Source organism: Platichthys flesus, chromosome 14, assembly GCF_949316205.1.
Source record: "Platichthys flesus chromosome 14, fPlaFle2.1, whole genome shotgun sequence".
Taxonomy (NCBI): Eukaryota; Metazoa; Chordata; class Actinopteri; order Pleuronectiformes; family Pleuronectidae; genus Platichthys; species Platichthys flesus.
In genome coordinates, this window is record NC_084958.1 from 2,090,835 (window position 1) to 2,113,320 (window position 22,486).

A 22,486-nucleotide genomic window follows, 5' to 3' on the forward strand; every position below is an offset into this window, starting at 1 on the left:
TTTCAGCACCATCAGCATGCGTGTGGTGTCTTGTGGTTTAGCTGACAAATGTGTGTGTGTGCAGGTAACATTGTTGTTTTTTTCCTTTCAGAAATGTTTAAAGGCTTTTGTTTCTATTTAATTTGACTTTTAAAAACATGGAGCAGTAAGGTCTACTAGTAAATTACATCATTCAAAACACAAATTACTTGTGTTTATTCACTTCAGGTGTTTAGTACAACATTAATAACAACCAATGACTGTGAGTTAAGAGTCACCTTCTGATTCAAATTCTAAATTCTTAAACAAAACTGGATGTTTCATTGACTATATTCTGATGGTGAAGAAACTATTGATCAAGTCAGACAAACATTTGATCGTGTTACATTTGACTAATGTACGTAAAATCTGCCACTATAACCTGCCATAACCTTAAAAAAGAATCAGAACTTCAGTATGCACAGACACTTGTGTTTATTAAGTTGCGTTCTGGTACAAAAAGCACTAAACATGCACAAAAAATAAAGAAAAGCATTAAACAGCATGTGCAGGAAACTATTTGGCTGATTCAAGTGCTTTCTCGAGGGCCTGGAAGTCCCTCTGTTAAACCTTAACAATGCCTCCAGATATAGGAACAGAAGAGTAATTAAAAACTAAAATAATAAACTAGAGAAATGAAACGTTTGAGTATTACAAAAAGGAAACATTTATCAAAGTAGATTTAATTTTAAATAGAATGTTTTATAGTCTTGACATTATTTCTTTCTGTCATGGGGCTTGGCTTAATTGTAGAGCAAGCCTTGCTTAAAAGTCATGAAAGTTATTTCAAATGTCAGCAATAGAACACAACAAGGCCACCAGGAGACCAGAGTTTCCCAAAGCCAAGGCAGCCAAGATTAGGGACTTTGTGAAGGACCCCTGAAACAAAAAGTACAGTAAAGTTACAAGTACAGACACAGAATGGATCTTTCATACAGTTAAAAACCTTTCTCAACCATTGTCTGTGTATGGATTTCAATCAATCAATCAAATTTTATTTGTATAGCCCATATTCACAAATTACAATTCATCTCATAGGGCTTTAACAGGGTGTGACATCCTCTGTCCTTAACCCTCAGCAAGAGTAAGGAAAAACTACAAAAAACCCTTTTAACAGGGTAAAAATATGTAGAAACCTCAGAGGATTTGTGTAATCAGCTGGAGTAATATCCTCATCAATGTCAAACATGACTGAAATACCTGAAGGCTTTCTTTCTCTACCCATTTTATTGTAAATACTTCGGGACCTGACCCTTGTAAACTTGGGGTAGAAAGTATCACAGAAATGTTAGAGGAGAAGATATCAGCTATGACATATAACTTTGATGTCTGCTTTGCCATTTAATGTAGTTCAATCATTAAAATTGCATTTGTAGAGCCCTTATTTACAAATCAAAATTACCTCCATATGGCTTAACATGGTGTGACGTTCTTTGTTCTTAAAAGTCAACAATAGTGAGGAAAAATGACAACAAATATCAAGTGAAAAATAAACATTGAAACCTAGACAGCTTTAATTGAGGGATACCTCTCCCATGCAAGACAGACAGTAGCGCACTAGATGTCAGGTTTTAAAGAGCTTATCAACAAAATAACAATATTCATGTAGGCAAAATATAGTTTAAAAACCTTTGCTTGTTGGCTTGCTAAGCCAAACTGGCTCAATTCATCACTCTTGAATTGAAAGGCTGGTCAATGTCCGTGGTCATACTGCCAGGATGTTTTACTTTAAACAAGCGCTCCTGTCATTTGATGATTGCAATGTCTCCAAAGCATTTTAAAAAGAAGATATATATTGTTTTGGAAGACATTTGTTGAAATGTAATATTTAATGTTTAAACACAATATTGGGTCCTATACCAAATCTAGCCTATGACACATAAAAATGAAGAAACATATGTAGATGAAGACCAATGCAACATACAACAATAAATCGTTTTTTTTTTATCTTAAATACATTTGAGAGTGAGGATAGGTTGGCTTGATAGTTGGAGGTTTTGCTGTAAAAAACTTATGTAAGTGAAACTTTGAGTTGACACTGGCCCTGTTTAGACCTGGTATTAACATCTGTACTGTGCGATCTGATCACAAGTGCTCCATCAATCAATCAAATTTGATTTGTAACGCCCATATTCACAAATCACAATTTGTCTCATAGAGCTTTAACAAGGTGTGACATCCACAACTTAAGGTCAATGAATTGATGGATAATTGTTAGTAATGTTCAAGTTTCTGAGGAGAAATACTTTATATCAAGCAGTCCTGCTGCAATCATCATAGCTCAGGGGAGCTTCCAGCAAGATCATGATCCACCATCAAGATCGGATGCCACTATAGTCCAAAGGCCTTGTCCACTGCCTCCATTAGGATCCATCATCAGCTGCCACCTCGGTCGTGGTCCACCACCATCAGCAGATTGACAGCACGATAAAGATTCCACCATACTGGATGCATCATTACGATCTCTGATACACGTTCCACAGATCGTTATCCATGATTTAGCATTGAGTACAGGTCTGCATGTACCCAAATGCATCTTGAAGACCACATTCAAAGTTTGTCTGAGATGGATGTGTCCATAATATTTGAACATGTGTACGTCCTGGGCCACATATGACCTACCGCCTACCATCTACTCAGATTATGTCTCCTACCTGCTGCAGTTTATACAAATTTTTACTCTTCTCAGTGTCCACATACATACATACATTGATTTGTTAGTAGCCGCCACCACAATATCAGCAATGATTATCATGACGGTAAATATTATTTGCATACAGAGCAAGATACAGGGGACATATTTATGACACATATCATTACCAGGTGTGAACACATGCTGTCCACCGATTGGATCTATAAGAATGAATGTTAGAAGAGGGTGTGACCAGAGTCTCTGTTACAGTTATGTTGGGCAGCTGAGAAGTTGTGGAAATACAGAACACTGTTACAGGAACTGCAAATGCACTCCCCGGTTCAAGTTACTGAGTTCAAACGTTCAAGGACATGAGCTGGAACATTCACATAATACTACTCTGTACTGAGAGACGTAAATGACATTTTACGTCTCATGTTATAAATGAATTTGATTCATATCTATCTGCTATTTCAAATCACAAATATAAAAGAATAAAGGGTTTGATATTGGTGCGGAGAAAAGTCATGGCGGTGTGAAGTGGGTACATACCAAGGTAGAGGGCTCTGATTGGCCAGAATAGATTTCCTGTAGGTCCTCTGACACTACTGCTGTAGGTAAAACAAACAACAGCTGGAATCTGATGTGCTCTGCCAATTTACATCACCTCATTCCTTATCATGACAATTCATCAATAAAACCGTACACCAGTAGAAAAATGTATTCATAATCAATTTAGTTTAGGTTCCCATACCTTTTTTGATGTGAAAGTGTTTGTTTATCAGGAGCATGAATCTGAATGAGGCCAGCCATGTCACATAGCCAATCAAAACATACGTCGCCCATGGCTGGGGGAGGAGCAGTGATGATTGACGTGTACCCAGGAACATGGTCGCCACTGTAGACACATAGAGAAGACAATCTAACTTTAAAAAACCAGGTATGATGTCCTGTGAAGTGTTTAAAATGTTTTTTTGAGAGACCTCTTTGGAATTTAGTCTTCAAACTGACTCACCTGCCATGATCTCAGTCAGAGATCCAAGTCCCCAGTGGAACCAGTTAAAGAGATATCTCCTGGAGAGAGAAACAAATAATAGTAATAACCAATGTAATAACCAATGTTCTTAAATGTAGATTAAGGTAAATCTTTACAATCTCACACTCTCACTCAATCAATCATCTAATTTGTCAGCCAGTTATTCATGCTGACAGACAGTTTGGCCTCTGAGCCAAATAAAAAGTTTAATAGCAAGATCATACTCAGCTCTCATGACAAGAATATTTTCACTTTCACTTTTCACACCAAGCACAAAACTGAACAGTTCTTCAAAGTTTTCAACCACCTCTTGCACATAGTGCTGACGCTGTCCAACTTCACATCATAATCCTTCTAGACCTCAGTGCAGCATTTATTTAGAATATAGGACAAGATGTTGAATATCCCTTGTCAGTTGAAGGTCTTCTGCACAATGTAGGTTACAAATACCAATAGATGTGAGCAGGTGGGATGTGGGACATTTACAAATACAATTAGCTGTCAGTCATTCAATGCTCCTATCTCACGTGGAAACATCAGTCAGCATCACAGACTCTTCTGGTTCAAATCTTATCCCTCATTCTGGCAACAAGACATTTACTTCTACAGCTGCAAGTTCTCAGATACTCCTCAAAGAAGGCTTCCCCCAAGGTTCTAAGCATGGTTCACTAGCCCTCCATATTTTTGAAAGGGTCAAACCAGAGGGAAGCAGGCTCAGCAGAATTATTGTTGGTTCAGATGTGCATAGTGTTATTTACAGTGCTCACCAAACTTAAAGTAAGTAAAAACGGATACAAAAAGACTCAAAAAGAAGAAATAACATTGCACTACCCTATGGTTCCCCCTTCTCCACGATACAAAACCTCTGAGTCATTTTTGACCCCACTGTTATTTGAGCACCATACAATCACAACACTCCATTGTTATTTCAGACACGTACCTGTACAATAAATGTGTAGTGTTTACCTGTGAGAGTCAGGTGTTGGTCTGAACACAGCTGTTATTGGTTGAATCAGAGTTAAAATCACAACACAACAGCCCAGGTAGGGATGGAAACCTGCATGCTGCCCGCCAGCCACACAAACACACACACACACAATATTAGAAAATACTCTATTAACCAATGTATGTTCTAAACTTATCGCTCGTTACGTCCTTTAACAAGTTTATGTTTTCATTACCATCTGAATAATGAAAAAAATATGTGTGTGTGTGTGTACACTGTACCTTGCTCCAACCTTTCCTGTAGATAAATGGTAGGGTAAAGGCAACAATGGTCAGCGTCATAGTTAGCATCATTAGGCCTTGATGAACCTACATACATACACACACAAACACCAAAACACACACACACACACACACAAACACACACAAACACACACACACAAACACACTATATTAAAACATTCAATATAATGAAAATCATCAGAGGGGCTATGTTTACCCTGCTTGTGTATATAATTATAATATATATATATAAATCTACATTATACCTGGAACCAGACTTTCTGTCCATACAGAGTTTGATTTGGCCAAACCTGTTTATAGAAACTGGCGATGAAGGTACCAACACTCCCAGTTAACATCCATGCTAACAGCATAAGAACACCTAGAGTAGTAGAGCAAATTTAGCAGCATGTATTCCTAATGATTACACCAAGTGTTTCACTGCAGGCTACAGAACATCCCAATGGCAAAGCAAGTGCATTACTACTCCTCCTACAGTTAAATATTTTATACAATGAGATGGGATTATATGACATTATATATTTTACATTCTGTATATTTAGTATCAAACCTGGCTAAGCCTTGTTAACATGTCCTTGGATTGACATGACAAATCTAGACATTCATAAGTTATATTAATGTAATGTACCATGTGCTTTCATTATGGTGGGTCCTCTGGAGCCTGTGAGTACCTCAGAGGGGCCTGTGATACATTTCCTGTGGATGGACACTAATGGTTGTTGATTATGTTTCCATATTTTACCTGGAGGAAAGAGACCAAGAGGGTGCTTGTTAAATCCCTCTAAGAAAGATAGTTTTGTAACTAAACTGTAGGTCAGTGAATATAGTAAATACTGTCATAAATGCATTAGTATATCATAATACATTCAAAAGATACGCTCCATAAAGGTTTCCTGTGTTACTGTTTAACAGTCCAGTATCATAATAAAACAGATTGATAAGAACTTCAATCAGCCTCCATGATCCAAGATGACAGCCAGGGTCAATGGGTTCAGAACTCAGCCAACTCATGTGAATTATCCTTACCATACTGAGCATGTCCACTGGCTAGAAACAGAAAGTACTCTTGGTCCAGGTCATAGCGGCCTTGTCCCTGATTGGCAATTTTGACCGGTCTACTGAACTTGCACTGGATGGTTCCATCTGCCAGCCGCCATGATACTGAAGAAAGTCCAGCCTGCAAAAACACTCACACAGAGAAGAAGAAAGATGACATTTAGCTGGCTTTGGCCTCTGGAGGAAAATTGATTTGTTTGCTTTCTACTGTACTTTACAGTAAACATACTTCATATCTATCTCATGTGTTTTGCTGAAACATTCAAATTCGACCTGAAACAAAGAAATTTCAACCATGTATTAAGCCTTAAAGTCCAACAGAAGTGGCTAAGCTAGCAAAATTAGCATTTCCGATGGTCCCTGAATGTACCCTGTCTGAAGATATCAGTGGAGATGTTTGTTTAAAACACGGTGTAAATGACGCCAAATCCAGTCAAATATAAATGTTGGGGCTTGAGGACACTTGGATGACACCACACGAACAGCATGGAGGCATGTTAGGGTTTTTCTGTTGTTTTATTACGTCTGAAGAAGGACTCACCATTAACTTCAATTGTTTTGGATTCTGCTCTAGCAAAGTTTACCCCTGAGACTCCAGCAGTGTTTTGTGGACTCAAACACTTCATTCCCCCCCCCCACCCCTCCATCGGCATAGGGGTGAGTAGATAATGAGTCAATTTTGAAAAAAACGTTTCTGAGACTTAAATGTCAAAATGCAGTTAAAGAGAGAGATTTAACTTTGGGCACAGGCAAGATGTCCCCCCACTGATTCCTGCTGTTCTTAACTAACCACATCCTGACAAATTATTATCCAGCAATACACTTTAATAATGAAATAATTAATTAACTGAATAAAATAAGAATCTTTCTTAAACAGAAACCTGACTTGCTTAACTTAAAACATTATACATTAATCGCAGGATGATGTGCACCACAGGATGATGTGCGCCGCAGGATGAAGTGCGCTGCAGGATGATGTGAAGTGCGCTAGATGATGTGATGTGCGCTGCACGTTGCTGTGCGGTGATGAATGATGTGCGGTTATGATGTTCGCAGCAAGATGATGTGCGCTGCAGAAGGATGTGCGCCGCGCCTCACATGATGTGGGTGATGATGATATGTGCTGCACGATGAGGTGCGCAGCAGGACGATGTGCGCTGCAGGATGAAGGGCGCCGCAGGATGATGTGCACCGCGCCTCACGATGATGTGGGTGATGATGATATGCGCCGCAGGATGATGTGTTCCACACAATGAAGTGCGCAGCACGGTGATGTGCGGTGTTGATGTGCGGTGATGATGATATGAGCCAGGATGATGTGAGCCACACGATGATGTGAGCCGCACAATGAGGTGCGCTACAGGACGATGTGTCCCGCACATGATGTGGGTGTTGATGATATGCGCCGCAGGATGATGTGAGCCCCACAATGATGTGCGGTGATGATGTGCGCCAGGTTGATGTGCGCTGCACGATGATGTGGGTGATGATGATATGCGCCAGGATGATGTGCGCCACACGATGATGTGCGCCACACGATGAGGTGCCCTGCACAATGAGGTGCGCTGCAGGACGATGTGCACACACTTGATGTGCGCCGCACATGATGTTGGTGATGATGATATGCGCCACAGGATGATGTGCGCTGCAGGATGATGTGCGTCGCACAATGAGGTGCGCTACAGCACGAGGTGTGCGCACATGACCGCACATGATGTGGGTGATGATGCGCTGCAGGATGATGTGCGCCCCACGATGATGTGCGATGATGATGTGCGAGGCAGGATGATGTCTGCCCACGATGATGTGCCGCATGATGAGGTGCGCTGCAGGACGATGTGCGCTGCAGGATGAAGTGCTTTGCAGGATGATGTGCGCTGCAAAATGAGATGTGCTAGGATGATATGCGCCACAGGATGAAGGATGAAGTGCGCCACACGATGATGTGTGCTGCCCCTTGATGATGTGAGGTGATGATGATATGAGCCACAAGATGATATGCGCTGCAAGATGATGTGCGCCGCAGGATGAAGTGCGCTGCAGAATGATGTGATGTGAGATGCACAATGCTATGCGATGATGATGTGCGAGGCAGGATGATGTCTGCCCACGATGATGTGCGGTGATGATGTGCGCGGCAGGATGATGTCTGCCACAGGATGATCTACACCACAGGATGATGTGCGCTGCACGATGATGTGGGTGATGATGATATGCCCGGCAGGATGATGCGCAGACGATGAGGTGCGCCACAGTATGAAGTGCGCTGCAGGATGATGTGATGTGTGCAGGATGATGTCATGTGCGCTGCACAATGCTGTGCGGTGATGAATGATGTGGTATGATGTGCCAGGATGATCTGCGCCACAGGATGATGTGCGCCACACCATGATGTGGGTGATGATGATATGCGCAGAGATGATGTGCGCAGCACAATGAGGTGTGCCACACAATGAGGTGCGCTGGATGATGTGCGCCACAGGATGATGTGCGCCGCACGATGATGTGGGTGATGATGATATGCGCCGCCGGATGATGTGATATGTGCTGCACAATGCTGTGCGGTGATGAATGATGTGCGGTGATGATTTGAGTTGCGCCGCAGGACGATGTGCGCTGCAGGATGAAGTGCGCTGCAGGATGATGTGCACTGCGCCGCAAGATGATGTAGGTGATGATGATATGCGCCGCAGGATGATGTGCGCTGCACAGTGAGGTGCGATGATGATGTGCGAGGCAGGATGATGTCTGCCCATGATGATGTGCGGTGATGATGTGCGCTGCAAGATGATGTGCGCAGCAGGATGAAGTGCGCTGCAGAATGATGTCTGCCACAGGATGATCTACACCGCACGATGATATGGGTGATGATGATATGCGCAAGGATGATGTGGGCAGCACGATGAGGTGCGCAGCACAATGAGGTGCGCTGCAGGACGATGTGTGCGCACATGACCGCACATGATGTTGGTGATGATGATATGCGTGGCAGGATGATGTCTGCCACAGGATGATCTACACCGCAGGATGATGTGCGCTGCACGATGATGTGGATGATGATGATATGTGCAAGGATGATCTGCACGGCACGAAGAGGTGCACCGCACAATGAGGTGCGCTGCAGGACGATGTGTGCCACATGGCCGCACATGATGTGGGTAATGATGATATGCGCTGCAGGATGATGTGCGCCCCACTATGATGTGTGATGATGATGTGCGAGGCAGGATGATGTCTGCCCACGATGATGTGCGGTGATGATGTGCGCAGCAGGATGATGTCTGCCGCAGGATGATCTACACCGCAGGATGATGTGCTCTGCACGATGATGTGGGGCAGCACACATCATCGTGTGGCGCACTTCATCCTTCATCCTGTGGCGCATATCGTCCTAGCGCACCTCATTTTGCAGCGCACATCATCCTGCAAAGCACTTCATCCTGCAGCGCACATCTTCCTGCGGCGAATCTCATCGTGCGGCATACATCATCCAGGATGATCTACACCGCAGGATGATGTGCGCTGCACGATGATGTGGGTGATGATGATATGCGTCGCAGGATGATGCGCCGCACGATGAGGTGCGACGCAGGATGAAGTGCGCTGCAGGATGATGTGATGTGTGCAGGATGAATTGATGTGCACTGCACCATGCTGTGCGGTGATGAATGATGTGCGGTGATGATGTGCGCAGCAAGATGATGTGCACTGCAGGATGATGTGCGCTGCACATGATGTGAGCCGCACATGATGTGGGTGATGATGATATGCGCTGTAGGATGATGTGCGCTGCAAAATGAGGTGTGCTAGGACGATATGCCCACAGGATGAAGACTGAAGTGCGCCACAAGATGATGTGCGCTGCAAGATGACGTGCGCCGCAGGAGGAAGTGCGCTGCAGGATGATGTGATGTGAGCTGTACAATGCTGTGCGGTGATGATGTGCGCTGCAGGATGATGTGCGCCACACGATGATGTGCGATGATGATGTGTGTGGCAGGATGATGTCTGCCACAGGATGATCTACACCGCAGGATGATGTGCGCTGCACGATGAAGTGGGTGATGATGATATGTGCAAGGATGATCTGCACGGCATGAAGAGGTGCGCTGCAGGACGATGTGTGCGCACATGACCGCACATGATGTGTGTGATGATGATATGCGTGTGCGATGATGATGTGCGAGGCAGGATGATGTCTGCCCACGATGATTTGCAGTGATGATGTGCGCAGCAGGATGATGTCTGCTGCAGGATGATCTACACCGCAGGATGATGTGCTCTGCACGATGATGTGGGGCAGCACACATCATCGTGTGGCGCACTTCATCCTTCATCCTGTGGCGCATATCGTCCTAGCGCACCTCATTTTGCAGCGCACATCATCCTGCAAAGCACTTCATCCGGCAGCGCACATCGTCCTGCGGCGCACCTCATCGTGCGGCATACATCATCCAGGATGATCTACACCGCAGGATGATGTGCGCTGCACGATGTTGGGCCACAGTCCAGAGGCTGAACACCAGACACTGGAGCCGACGGTGAGGACAAAGGGTTGTAAAACTTTTGGAGGGAAAACATTCTCCAGCAGGCCTGAGAATCTCCCCCTGGTGGTTGGAAAATGTCCTGAAGAGCCTCCAGGACCCCCGCTGAGTTCCAAGCTCCGCCCACTGAGGTCCAACTCTGACACTCAATTGGCTTAAAGCCAGCATCATCCTATGACCAGCACCTCAAGGAGGCAGAACCTCTCAGGTAGAATAAAATCACTGAGACATCAATAATCGCTGCCATTTTCCCTGCTCTGAAGACGTCAACAGACCCCTCCGGGTCTTTCCAGATGATTTAGTTGCTAAAGGGGGCAACCAGAGTTATTTTCTTACATTTCTTTCATTTTCTTTTATGTTAAGTCTGATCTTACTTTGATAGAGACTATTTTTGTTTTTAACTTGAAAAGGCCGTGCACAGGAACTCACTCGCTCGCTGGCCGAGCTCGGAGACTTTCTTTCCAAATCCACAGCTGCGTCAACCGCTGCTCATCCCTGCAGAAGAGACGAAGCCGAATTTCGTTCCAAGAGCAAGAGACTTCGCTCTTTTCGGTCCAGCGCTGACCTCCGTTGCAACCACGAGACCCACCGGAGCACCGCTTAAGAGACCAGGACACTGATTTGTTTTCCAGGAATCCGCCCGTTCGCACGCATCCTGAAGTTTAACGACAGATTCACTGGACTTCCGGGAAATCCGCGCCCCACGCGCAAGCAACACCGCGGAGGTCACAGTAAGAGGCTTTATTGTCTGGGCAGAGACTAGTTTAAATACTTAGCGTGTCATTTGTTTGATTGTATGTTTGTTTGTAGATCGCTGATCTGTTTTTAGCCGTGCTACACGGCGGGCCGAGACGACACATCCGGTTCCTTTGTTTATTGTGTTTTTGAGAAGAGCGTGGTACAGAGCCGGCGTTTCCTTTTTGCGTGTTACCGTCAGAGATATTGTGCGGAGATTTACATCTGTTAAAAGATAAATCTCACGTAACTGGACTGCCTGCTTTGCTAGTAGTTGTCTCTGACGATGTTTCCTGATCTCTCTCTCTCTCTCTCTCTCTCTCTCTCTCTCTCTCTCTCTCTCCTACTAAACCTGTTTTTACACACGTCCCGACCTACATTTATACATTTCATGTTACATGGAGAAATCTAGATTTAACGAGCATTTATACATCTCGACGCCATTCGGAGCCAAAACCACGAGATAAGAAATCTCTTTGTCTTAAAGATCCCCTTTGTTAAGGTCAGTGACCAGCAGCCATTTTGCTTTTCGCAACGTGGCTTCACTAAGGTAACCTCCATCTTGGAAGTACGTGAATGTAACATCACCTTGAATTCGGCCAGAGGACGTCACCACGTCATTACGCCATAGCCACTCCCCTTTCTCTTTCTTACACACACACACACACACAGACAGGCAGACACACACATAGATACTCCGTATTACATTTGTGACAATTGTGATAAGTGCTGCTGCTGTTGTTACCATCTTTGAAATATTGGAGTTTGTTAAATGAAGAATCATTGAAATAACATTAACTTTATTTCCCCTTTTTAATAAATACTTTTGTAATTAAAGTATTTGTATTTCTGTGATTATTTGTGCATATGTATGTGTATACAGCTGGATTACTATAGCCTGTGTTCGAACTTAAAAACCTTCATTGTTTATTATATAATCATTAATACTAAATATTGAGATTATTAATATAACCTATATCATTGAGACTGATATTTAAAGATTGAATTGTTGGTCCCTGTAACCAGGGTGGTGCCCCGCGACAATAAGCAATGATTACAGATTTGTATTATTCTTAATTGATAATTTTATTGTTTTCATTAATTATTTTAACTATTATTAATGGATAACCGTATCATTTCTAATTAAATGTGTTACTAATCTTAATTAATAGCTTTATCATTTTTTGATTATTTTTAAGAAATAATTGTTATTTTAATAATCATATTTCATGATTATTAATAATTAGCCAACGTCAATTCTACTCCTACTATTGCACAACAACGATGATGTGGGTGATGATGATATGCGTCGCAGGATGATGCGCCGCACGATGAGGTGCGACGCAGGATGATGTGCGCAGCAAGATGATGTGCACTGCAGGATGATGTGCGCTGCACATGATGTGAGCCGCACATGATGTGGGTGATGATGATATGCGCCGCACGATGAGGTGCGCCACAGGATGATGTGCGCTGTAGGATGATGTGCGCTGCAAAATTAGGTGCGCTAGGACGATATGCCCACAGTATGAAGGATGAAGTGCGCCACATGATGATGTGTGCTGCCCCTTGATGATGTGAGGTGATTATGATATGCGCCACAAGATGATGTGCGCGGCAAGATGACGTGCGCCGCAGGATGAAGTGCGCTGCAGGATGATGTGATGTGAGCTGCACAATGCTATGCGGTGATGATGTGCGCTGCAAGATGATGTACGCTGCAGGATGATGTGCGCCGCAGGATGATGTGTGGTGATGATGTGTGCAGCATGATGATGTCTGCCGCAGGATCATGTGCGCCGCACCGTTAAGTGGGGCGGCATTGCTAGCTCTACGTCCAACCCTCCTCCTTTATCCGGGCTTGGAACCAGCCGAAAGAGACACTCTGGCAGGGCAAGTCTTTCTTTTTTCAGGGTCCTGAAAGGGTTCAGTTTCACCACGTTCCAATTGTTTAGATTCTTAGATGCATCAAGATGTGGACTCTGCATCGATGAAGAGACTGAACTCAATGACTCATGAGGTGCTGGCACCTCGGCACACACAACACACTGAGGACGTTGCTCAGTCGTGCCAGTGACGGTGAAACCAAACTGCAAATAGCTCTCGTCATATTTGCAAAGCTTTGGGTTCTTCGCAACTGGCACATCGGTTGCCTGACTTTTAGAATCCGAAACTTGTCCATGGTTGTGTTTGTTTGCTGATACAGTGTGTGTGATGTTAATAAAGTTGTACTTGCAACGTCGTGGTCTTGTGAGTGTGTTTGTATGTGTGGCTGAGAGCGACTTGCACACGAATAATGAATAAGGCTGGGTCTCTGAGCGAGTGAGCGGGGCGGGGGGCAGAGCCCCGGGAGGGGTGCGCGCACAGACACACACACACACACACAAACACACACACACACACACACACACACACACACACTCGCCCGCTCCTAGTACTTCATGACGGCCTTATATGATGATGTTTATAAAAATTATTGTGACTTAGTCACACCATTTTATCTCACAGTAATATGGAACAAAGTGCGTCCCTTTTCAGCTCAATACGGGACGGGTGCCTTTGTTTCTAAATACGGGACGATTCCATTTTTCAAGGGACGGTTGGCAACCCTATGTGTCACCTGTGTCTGGTCCTCAGGATGTGTTCGTCCGCTGACGAAGGCTGCACTCACTGAGACTCTGTCCCCATCTTTTACACACATGTACAAATCATCATTGCCCTAGACACACAAACACATGCAAAAACAGAACGTAGACATGACATAGGTTAATAGAGGTTCAATGTGCTTGCAAACAGATCATACCAGGACGTTTTCCTTATTCTATTAAGATCAAAGCTGAAAATGTTTTTTTCATATCACACATTACGCAGTATTTAGGGCAAGTAGGTAGAAGTACTAACTTACCATCCATGTGTCCCAAGACAGAGCAAAGGCCACATATCCCTCCGCTGGGCCACTCAGCTCAAACATCACAGACTGCAGACAACATTGATGAAGATACATAATGTGACTTTGCAAATCTTAATACATGTATATTATTTTCTTGTGATTTCAAACACCCCGGTCTAAATGCTGTTATGAACAGTTCAGGAATATAATGAACTGTTTCATCAACTGTTTAACATTGTATTCTATTCACTGTGTTCTATTAATATCTATTATAGTATTCAGTAGTCTACATTCAGGAACTGACAGTGGGTGTGATAGTGTTGGAACACAACAAATGGATTACCAAAAAGATTCTCAGCAAAACCAGAGACACAGAGACAAAAGTCATCATTAATCTTCGTATTTATACAAATTATTAGTATATTTCTTGTTTAATTAAAAAAAGCAGCAGATTAACTGTCAAATGTACTTTATAAGACAATGTTCCTGCTTTATTTAGGTAAAAATACCATGTATCTTTAAATGTATTCATGTAATTGTTAATCCTCAAACCGTTTTGTCTGGTCCCTCTGTCGTCATGGACAAGAAGAAGCAGTGAGGATCTTCTGGATCACAACCTACAGGATCTAGCAGGCAGGATTTAGACTTGCCGCAGCTGTCAGATGTGAACTAAACATGTAGGAGGAGAGTGTGTTTATAATCAGTATTTTATCATTTTACATTCAGGTTTAGTTGTAGCAACTGCATGTTCAGACAGTGAAACACTGTCGCAATGATTAGTTAAAATGTTGTTACACTCACAGGTCCTGGCAGGAGAGAGGATGTGGTCGTCTGTACTGGAGCAAGTGAAGTGGTTGACTGAGGTGGGCGAGGTGTCACACCAGGGTGATAGATGATTGGTCCAGGCAACTTCACCCAAAATACATTGTAGCGTTGGACTACAGTCACACTGGAAAATATACCCGTAGAGACCCATTAATATAATCAAGGATGTACACAAACACACAGCTTCTTCTACAACACATAAAGTATTGTTTTTCCAAGAGCTGTTAACAAAGACAGACTGTTAAGGTTTTAGTGAGAGTTAGTGAAAAAGGACAAAACTGGAAACTTAGAACACTAGTACAGGCTGAGCCCCATTCACTAAGATTTAAGGTAAATGTGTAATCTTCAAAAAAAAAAAAACCTCAATGAATAACGAAAAAAGAGGAGATGTGACCCGGCCCGGAGGAAGCCCGGGCCCCCGTCTGGAGCTAGGCCCAGACGGAGGGCTCGATGGCGAGCGCCTGGTGGCCGGGTTTGCCACGGAGCCCGGTCGGGCATTGCCCGAACAAACTACGTGGCACCCCCCCTCTCTTCATCCCATGGGCCCACCACCTGTGGGAAGACCCGTTGGGGTCGGGTGCGCAGCCACATGGGTGGCAGCGAAGGTCAGGGGTCAGGCAGCCAGTCAGTTTCGTTCTCAGTGGGTGCTGGTCTCCGCCAGGGCTGCGCCTTGTCACCAATCCTGTTTGTGATATACATGGACAGGATATCGAGGCGTAGTCGTGGTGGGGAGGGGTTGCAGTTCGGTGGTCTGAGGATCTCGTCACTGCTTTTTGCGGATGATGTGGTCCTCATTGGATCATCGGCTTGTGACCTTCAGCACTCACTGGATCGGCTGGCGTCCGAGTGTGAAGCGGCTGGGATGAGGATCAGCACCGCTAAATCTGAGGCCATGACTCTTAGCAGGAAACCGATGGATTGCTTACTCCGGGTAGGAAATGAGTCCTTAGCCCAAGTGAAGGAGTTCAAGTACCTCGGGGTCTTGTTCGCGAGTGAGGGTACTATGGAGCGTGAGATTGGCCGGAGAATCGGAGCAGCGGGGGCGGTATTGCGTTCGCTTTACCGCACCGTTGTAACGAAAAGAGAGCTGAGCCGCAAGGCAAAGCTCTCGATCTACCGGTCGATCTTCGTTCCTATCCTCACCTATGGTCATGAGGGCTGGGTGATGACCGAAAGGACGAGATCGCGGGTACAAGCGGCCGAGATGAGTTTTCTCAGAAGGGTGGCTGGCGTCTCCCTTAGGGATAGGGTGAGAAGCTCGGTCATCCGTGAGGAACTCGGATTAGAGCCGCTGCTCCTTTACTTAGAAAGGAGTCAGCTGAGGTGGTTCGGGCATCTGGTAAGGATGCCCACTGGGCGCCTCCCTTGGGAGGTTTTCCAGGCACGTCCAGTGGGGAGGAGACCTCGGGGAAGACCCAGGACTAGGTGGAGAGATTATATCTCAACACTGGCCTGGGAACGCCTCGGGATCCCCCCGTCAGAGCTGGTCAATGTGGCCCGGGAAAGGGAAGTCTGGGGCCCCTTGCTTGAGCTGCTCCCCCCGCGACCCGACCCCGGATAAGCGGATGACGATGAGTGAGTGAGTGATGATGAGTGAGTGTAACCTACATGATTACAGATTGTGTTTTGAGGTCAGGCCATCATCAAAAAATAAAGGAGCAATTTGTACGATTTGTTTAGAGATTTTTTCACAGAAGACGAATTAACAGGAAATATTCAATGTGTCGGTGTGACAGATTTTCATTCACCGCCTCTCGCACAATTTATCTTCAAAGTAAAGCACAACATTCCTTTAATTTTTGTAGTTGTGCTTTTGTAGTTGTGCAGTTGTGAACTTGGGTCTGAAGATCCAGTCAGTGGGTCAGTTCAGCAAATAATTCAAATGTATATATAAACCTCATACATAAATGTTACTAAAGTATATTTGGTTTTATTTTATGAAAAACATTGACTTGTTCATAAAAAAGCTCTGCACACAACATCCAGCACACAAATGATATTGATGATATTGTTGCTCTGTTAGAAGAGGACTCGCTAATGACAAGGAATTATTTTGAAGCAGCTCCAACACATTAACACAAGCCAAGCAAACAGCCCATTCCAAAAGGCATAACTTTCCATTTAAAATGAAACTCACAAAAACTCAACCTCACTGGGGGCATCTTTTGGAGCATTCCAGTTGACAACAACCTCTGTCTGTCTGTCTTTACTCGTATGGCTCACTGCTGAACCCTAGACTCTCACACACACACACACACACACACACACACACACACACACACAAACAATTGTATATAATATTAGGTTTTTGCTATATTATTGAGTAGATGGTACAATGTTAATATTGAATATCAAGATAAGGAATCAAATTATTGTATTAAGTGTTTCTCCTTATGTCATCACTACTACTATGTGATGTGTCTTTGTGTACATGTGTGCATATGTACCTGCTGCTTATTACAGGTCAGCAGCTGTGTCCTGTGTGGATTGGTCAGGGTGAAGCTGCCGGTGGTGGATGCTGAGCCCTGACTGGCTGCATCTCTGGCCTGAAGCAGGAAGCCCTCAAAATATGATGTTCCAGATAGATTGACTGTAAATGTATTAAAGCAATATGTTATTAGTAGTTTAGAGAGTTGTGCATTTATAAATCTTTTTGTTCAGTTGTTTTGACAAACAGAAGAAGTCTGAATGATACTCTCTATCTATATTTCTAAGCGGAATGATCACGATGGGTTTCCTTGATATTTGGGCTGTTGAACATTTGAATGCCAGTTGTTGGTTACCTTGGATATGATCTCCGGGTTTGAAGGTGCTGGTGTTGGTTGTTAATAGGTAAGGGCTTTGAGTGGTCTGAGCCGGGGCACCGTGCTTGGGTTCCATGGCCCCACAGGCTTTGGTGACTTTACCATTGGCATAGCAGCCTGCTGGCACCCAGTAAACCACAAAGACAGAGGAGAAGAGAAGACAGTACCAGCCCATCGAAGACATTTATGACATGAGGTAGAGGGCGTGACAGGAAGCCGAGGGTGTCTACAGTGAAACAGAATTAATTCATTACATGACAGCTTGTGTTTTGTCACAGTAAAGTAAACCGTGAGTTCTCCACTACAGTGTGTATAATTATATTAGCATTATTACCTAGTCATCAGTGTATGCTCAAAATTAATTACATGTAATCGAAATTAATTTATTAGGTAACAAAAGTATCTATATAAGCAAATGTAATCATCTCAGATTCATTAAAATATGTGTTATTAGATTATGGTTATATTGAGAAAGATTCCATGATTGTAACTTAAAAAGTAACCAATATAAGTACTCAAACTCACAATAACTAAGGATACAAAATAATATAAAGTGTGTCTGAAATCTGGTGTTTGGTTATTCTACTTTGTGTTTGCTGAAAAAAGAGCCTCCAATCCTGACAACATGCCTTCACCTCCACTACAGAAAAAAACAGAGAACAGTGTAGAATGGATGTGGCATGGCTTTAACTTGAGTTTATTTTTTTGTTTTGATTTAGTTTTCTTGTTTTACTTTAGCTAGTCTCAATCTTGTACCCCAAGGTTGAAAATGCGAGATAATCGTTGCGTTTCAAGACAAAAAAAAAAGAATATTTATTGAACAGACCATTTTTGAGTATGAGGTGCAAGACACTCCAGATTAGAGTACAGTATTTTAAAATCCAGTGGACCACGATACTAATTACCAAAATTACCATATTGTTAAACCATTACGTAACTGACTATTGACTAATAATAATAACATAAGTGATCGGATCCTGTCTTATACATGTAGTGCTGGCATTCTGTATTGGTTTTGTTTTTTCTGGTCTTGGAGTTTATTGTTTAAGCAGCTGATAACAGTGGGTGGTTTGGTGATTGCAGCTAAGACACCTCACTGACTGAGACAATAAGTACAAAAAAGCTGCTCCACAAGGTTACTAAGAAAAAGTGGTATGACGATTTTCACCTTTGTCAATAAATTTGATCAAATGTATGTTCCCTTATGCAACCACCACTCATTAAACACATCAACCTTCTAATGAAATACAACCACAAAGGCTGATTTAGACAATAAATAACATGGTTTCATTTAATAACAAAACACTTCATCTTGTGTCTTGGCCATTAGAAGACCTCTTAAAATAAAACCCTAATGCAACATGTTTCCTTCACAAGAAAAAGCAATCACTGAATGTGGAATGAGTACTCACCACTCTGCTGCAGTTCAACCAACAACTGCCTCAAAAGGAACACAAGGCAATACTGCAGCGTTTTTTATAGCCTGAGTGATGGACTATTGGAACTGTTACTCTGGGGCATGTCATTTCCATTACCTTATCACATGCACATTCTATTCATATCTATAAAGCCTACTGTGCATAATAAAGTTCATATAAATATGTATATACAGTCTATAAGTAGTTTTTCCAAGACATAAACCAAGTAGGGCTTTGTAGATTTTCCATTAAATAGCCCCACATAGTACAGAAAGTTGCTGATGGAAAAGTTCTATGTTTATGGTCCCACAGAGTGATTCCCTGTAACCTAACATTATCACACTGCTGGCTGGCACTACTGGCTTTATTAGTTTATATTAGAACTATTTTATCAAATAGTAATAAATCAAAATGCTATACAGAACATCTTTTCCAATTAACCTATTTACACAGTGTATCTATGTGCAGCACTTTCTCTATCAAACATTACTCACATGCTGCTGGCTTGGGGTTCAGTGTCTTGACAAGGACACTTCGACACAAAGAATGGAGGAACCAGGCATTGAACCACCGGCCTTCTGGGTAGTGGACGACCCCCTGTATCCTCCTGAGCAACAGCTGCCTAGAGCTGTTTTACAGCTGTTTGTTTTGTCTGATCGTTTGCAGTGCATCATCACACAGTACAATGCTGTTCCTGAGGGCTTGGGTTCTTGGCTTTTGGAAACAGGACAAATACAGTCATGTTACTTTGAGAGATTCTTAGCAGATGTCGTTGGATTAGCAGATTCTGTCGTGCTGTGTGTATCATAGGAGAAATCTCAAACTGTGGTTCTGTCACTGCTGAACAATCAGACACACTTGCCAGAACTGCTTGTTTGGCCATTCAAAACAAAACTCATTTGACCCAGATGTTATACTGAATACAAGATAAGTGAGATAAGATGAGGTTAACTGAAACATTATTAAAAGCCTCATTAACCTTATCAATAGCATGGCAGGAAATTTGCATAATTACAGCAACAGCAAGACAAAGGAAGGAATATGCCGCCACTTTGTCATTAATGGTCTGGAGTGCCCCCCTGCTGATTTTACACATTGTTAAATTATTGAGACACATTTACTAACTAATAAATGTTTGCTGCAGTGTGCTGGCTTTACTTGGTCAGCTGAGATGACTGGCTATGGTGATTTTAAGTATGTCATCTTGATAAACTGCATTACATGTAATTTGGCTGACGCTTTTATCCAAAGCGACTTACAATTAGTACACTCAACATTCATGACTAATCCCTGTCCTTGAACCGTCACCTTATCGTGGTGGAGAGGTTTGCGTGTCCCTGTGAACCTGAGGGCTGTGTTGTCTGGAGCCTTGTGCTCCTGGTAGGGTCTCTCAGGGCAGAGTGGTCTCAGGTGAGGGGCCAGACTAAGAATGGTTCAAAAACCCTCAATGAATATCGACACAAGAGGAGATGGGACCCAGCCCGGAGGAAGCCCGGGGCCCCCGTCTGGAGCTAGGCCCAGACGGAGGGCTCTATGGCGAGCGTCTGGTGGTTGGGTTTGCCACGGAGCCCGGTCGGGCATAGCCCGAACAAACTACGTGGCACCCCCCCTCTCCTCATCTCATGGGCCCACCACCTGTGGGAAGACCCGTTGGGGTCGGGTGCGCAGCCACATGGGTGGCAGCGAAGGTCAGGGGTCTCGACGTGGAACGTCACCTCGCTGTGGGGAAAGGAACCGGAGCTTGTGAGGGAGGTGGAGCGCTATCAGTTAGATCTGGTGGGGCTTACCTCCACGCACAGTCTCAGCTCTGGTACCGTACTCCTGGATAAGGGTTGGACTTTATTCTTCTCCGGAGTTGCCAAGGGCGTGAGGCGCCGGGCGGGTGTGGGGATACTCATAAATCCCCGGCTGAGCGCCGCGGTGTTGGAGTTTACCCCGGTAGACGAGAGGGTCGCCTCCCTGCGCCTAAGGGTTGTAGGGGGGAAAACTCTGACTGTTGTTTGTGCGTATGCACCAAACAGCAGTTCAGAGTACTCGGCCTTCTTGGAGACCCTGAATGGAGTCCTGTATGGGGCTCCAGTAGGGGACTCCGTACTTCTGCTGGGTGACTTCAACGCCCACGTGGGCAACGATGGAGACACCTGGAGAGGCGTGGTGGGGAGGAACGGCCTCCCTGATCTGAACCCGAGCGGTCGTTTGTTATTGGACTTCTGTGCTAGCCATGGATTATCCATAACAAACACCATGTTCGAACATAAGGGTGCTCATAAGTGTACCTGGTACCAGAGTACCCTAGGCCGAAGATCAATGATCGATTTTGTGATCGTGTCATCTGATCTGAGGCCGCATGTTTTGGACACTCGGGTAAAGAGGGGGGCGGAACTGTCAACCGACCACCATCTGGTTGTGAGTTGGATCAGGGAGTGGGGGAAATTTCCGGATAGACCTGGTAAGCCCAAACGAGTAGTGCGGGTGAACTGGGAACGCCAGGAGGAGGCCCCCGTCCTAGGTATCTTCAACTCACACCTCCGGCGGAGTTTTTCTGGCATTCCTGTGGAGGTTGGGGGCATTGAGCCGGAGTGGGCGGTGTTCAAAGCCTCCATTGCTGAAGCTGCGGCGGCTAGCTGTGGCCTCAGGGTCTTAGGCTCCTCAAGGGGCGGTAACCCTCGGACACCGTGGTGGACACCGGTGGTCAGGGAAGCCGTCCGATTGAAGAAGGAGGCCTTCCGGGATATGATATCCTGGAGGACTCCTGACTCGGTTGCAGGGTACCGACAGGCCCGAAGGGCTGCAGCTGCTGCCGTGTCGGAGGCTAAGCAGCGGGTGTGGGAGAAGTTCGGAGAGGCCATGGAGAAGGACTTTTGGTCGGCACCAAAGTGTTTCTGGAAGACTATCCGGCACCTCAGGAGGGGGAAACGGGGAACCATCCAAGCTGTGTACAGTAAGGATGGGACTCTGTTGACCTCAACTGAGGAGGTTGTCGGACGTTGGAAGGAACACTTTGAGGAACTCCTGAATCCGAATAACACGCCCTCTATGTTGGAGGCAGAGCTCGAGGTTGATGGTGTTTCATCGTCAATTTCCCTGGTGGAGGTCACTGAGGTGGTCAAACATCTCCGCAGTGGCAAGGCCCCAGGGATTGATGAGATCCGGCCAGAAATGCTAAAGGCTCTGGGTGTTGAGGGGCTGTCATGGTTGACACGCCTATTCAACATCGCGTGGGAGTCGGGTACAGTGCCAAAGGAGTGGCAAACCGGGGTGGTGGTTCCCCTGTTCAAAA

At 44.5% G+C, this 22,486-nt stretch overlaps 1 protein-coding gene across 3 annotated transcripts; it reads right to left on the reverse strand.

Moving 5' to 3' along the window:
- Nucleotides 1-409: 409 nt before the first annotated feature.
- On the reverse strand, nt 410-17,996 carry frrs1a (ferric-chelate reductase 1a). 3 transcript variants are annotated; one of them, XM_062403533.1, is made up of 16 exons: nt 17,768-17,996; nt 17,432-17,574; nt 17,122-17,216; nt 14,961-15,108; nt 14,712-14,828; nt 14,175-14,246; nt 13,890-13,988; nt 5,961-6,111; nt 5,563-5,676; nt 5,180-5,295; nt 4,914-5,000; nt 4,653-4,750; nt 3,666-3,724; nt 3,405-3,548; nt 3,203-3,258; nt 410-897 (listed from the first exon to the last, which is right to left on the reverse strand). In XM_062403533.1, exons 1-16 carry the CDS (start codon nt 17,970-17,972, stop codon nt 805-807), a joined length of 1,797 nt encoding a protein of 598 aa, XP_062259517.1. In that variant the 5' UTR covers nt 17,973-17,996; the 3' UTR covers nt 410-804. The 3 variants fall into 3 exon arrangements, with proteins under 3 accessions (XP_062259517.1, XP_062259516.1, XP_062259519.1); XM_062403532.1 differs by having other exon boundaries at nt 411-897; nt 3,203-3,261; XM_062403535.1 differs by lacking the exons at nt 410-897; nt 3,203-3,258; nt 3,405-3,548; nt 3,666-3,724 and adding an exon at nt 3,740-4,112.
- Between the last annotated feature and the right edge of the window lie 4,490 nt (nt 17,997-22,486).

Excerpts from the sequence above, each read along its gene's own strand:
- frrs1a (XM_062403532.1), bottom strand. The coding sequence starts at position 17,972 with ATGTCTTCGATGGGCTGGTACTGTCTTCTCTTCTCCTCTGTCTTTGTG. Across the intron at positions 14,829-14,960 it reads CCTCTCTCCTGCCAGGACCT|TTCACATCTGACAGCTGCGG; the intron begins GTGAGTGTAACA and ends CTACATGTTTAG. Across the intron at positions 5,296-5,562 it reads CACCATAATGAAAGCACATG|GTGTTCTTATGCTGTTAGCA; the intron begins GTACATTACATT and ends CTACTACTCTAG.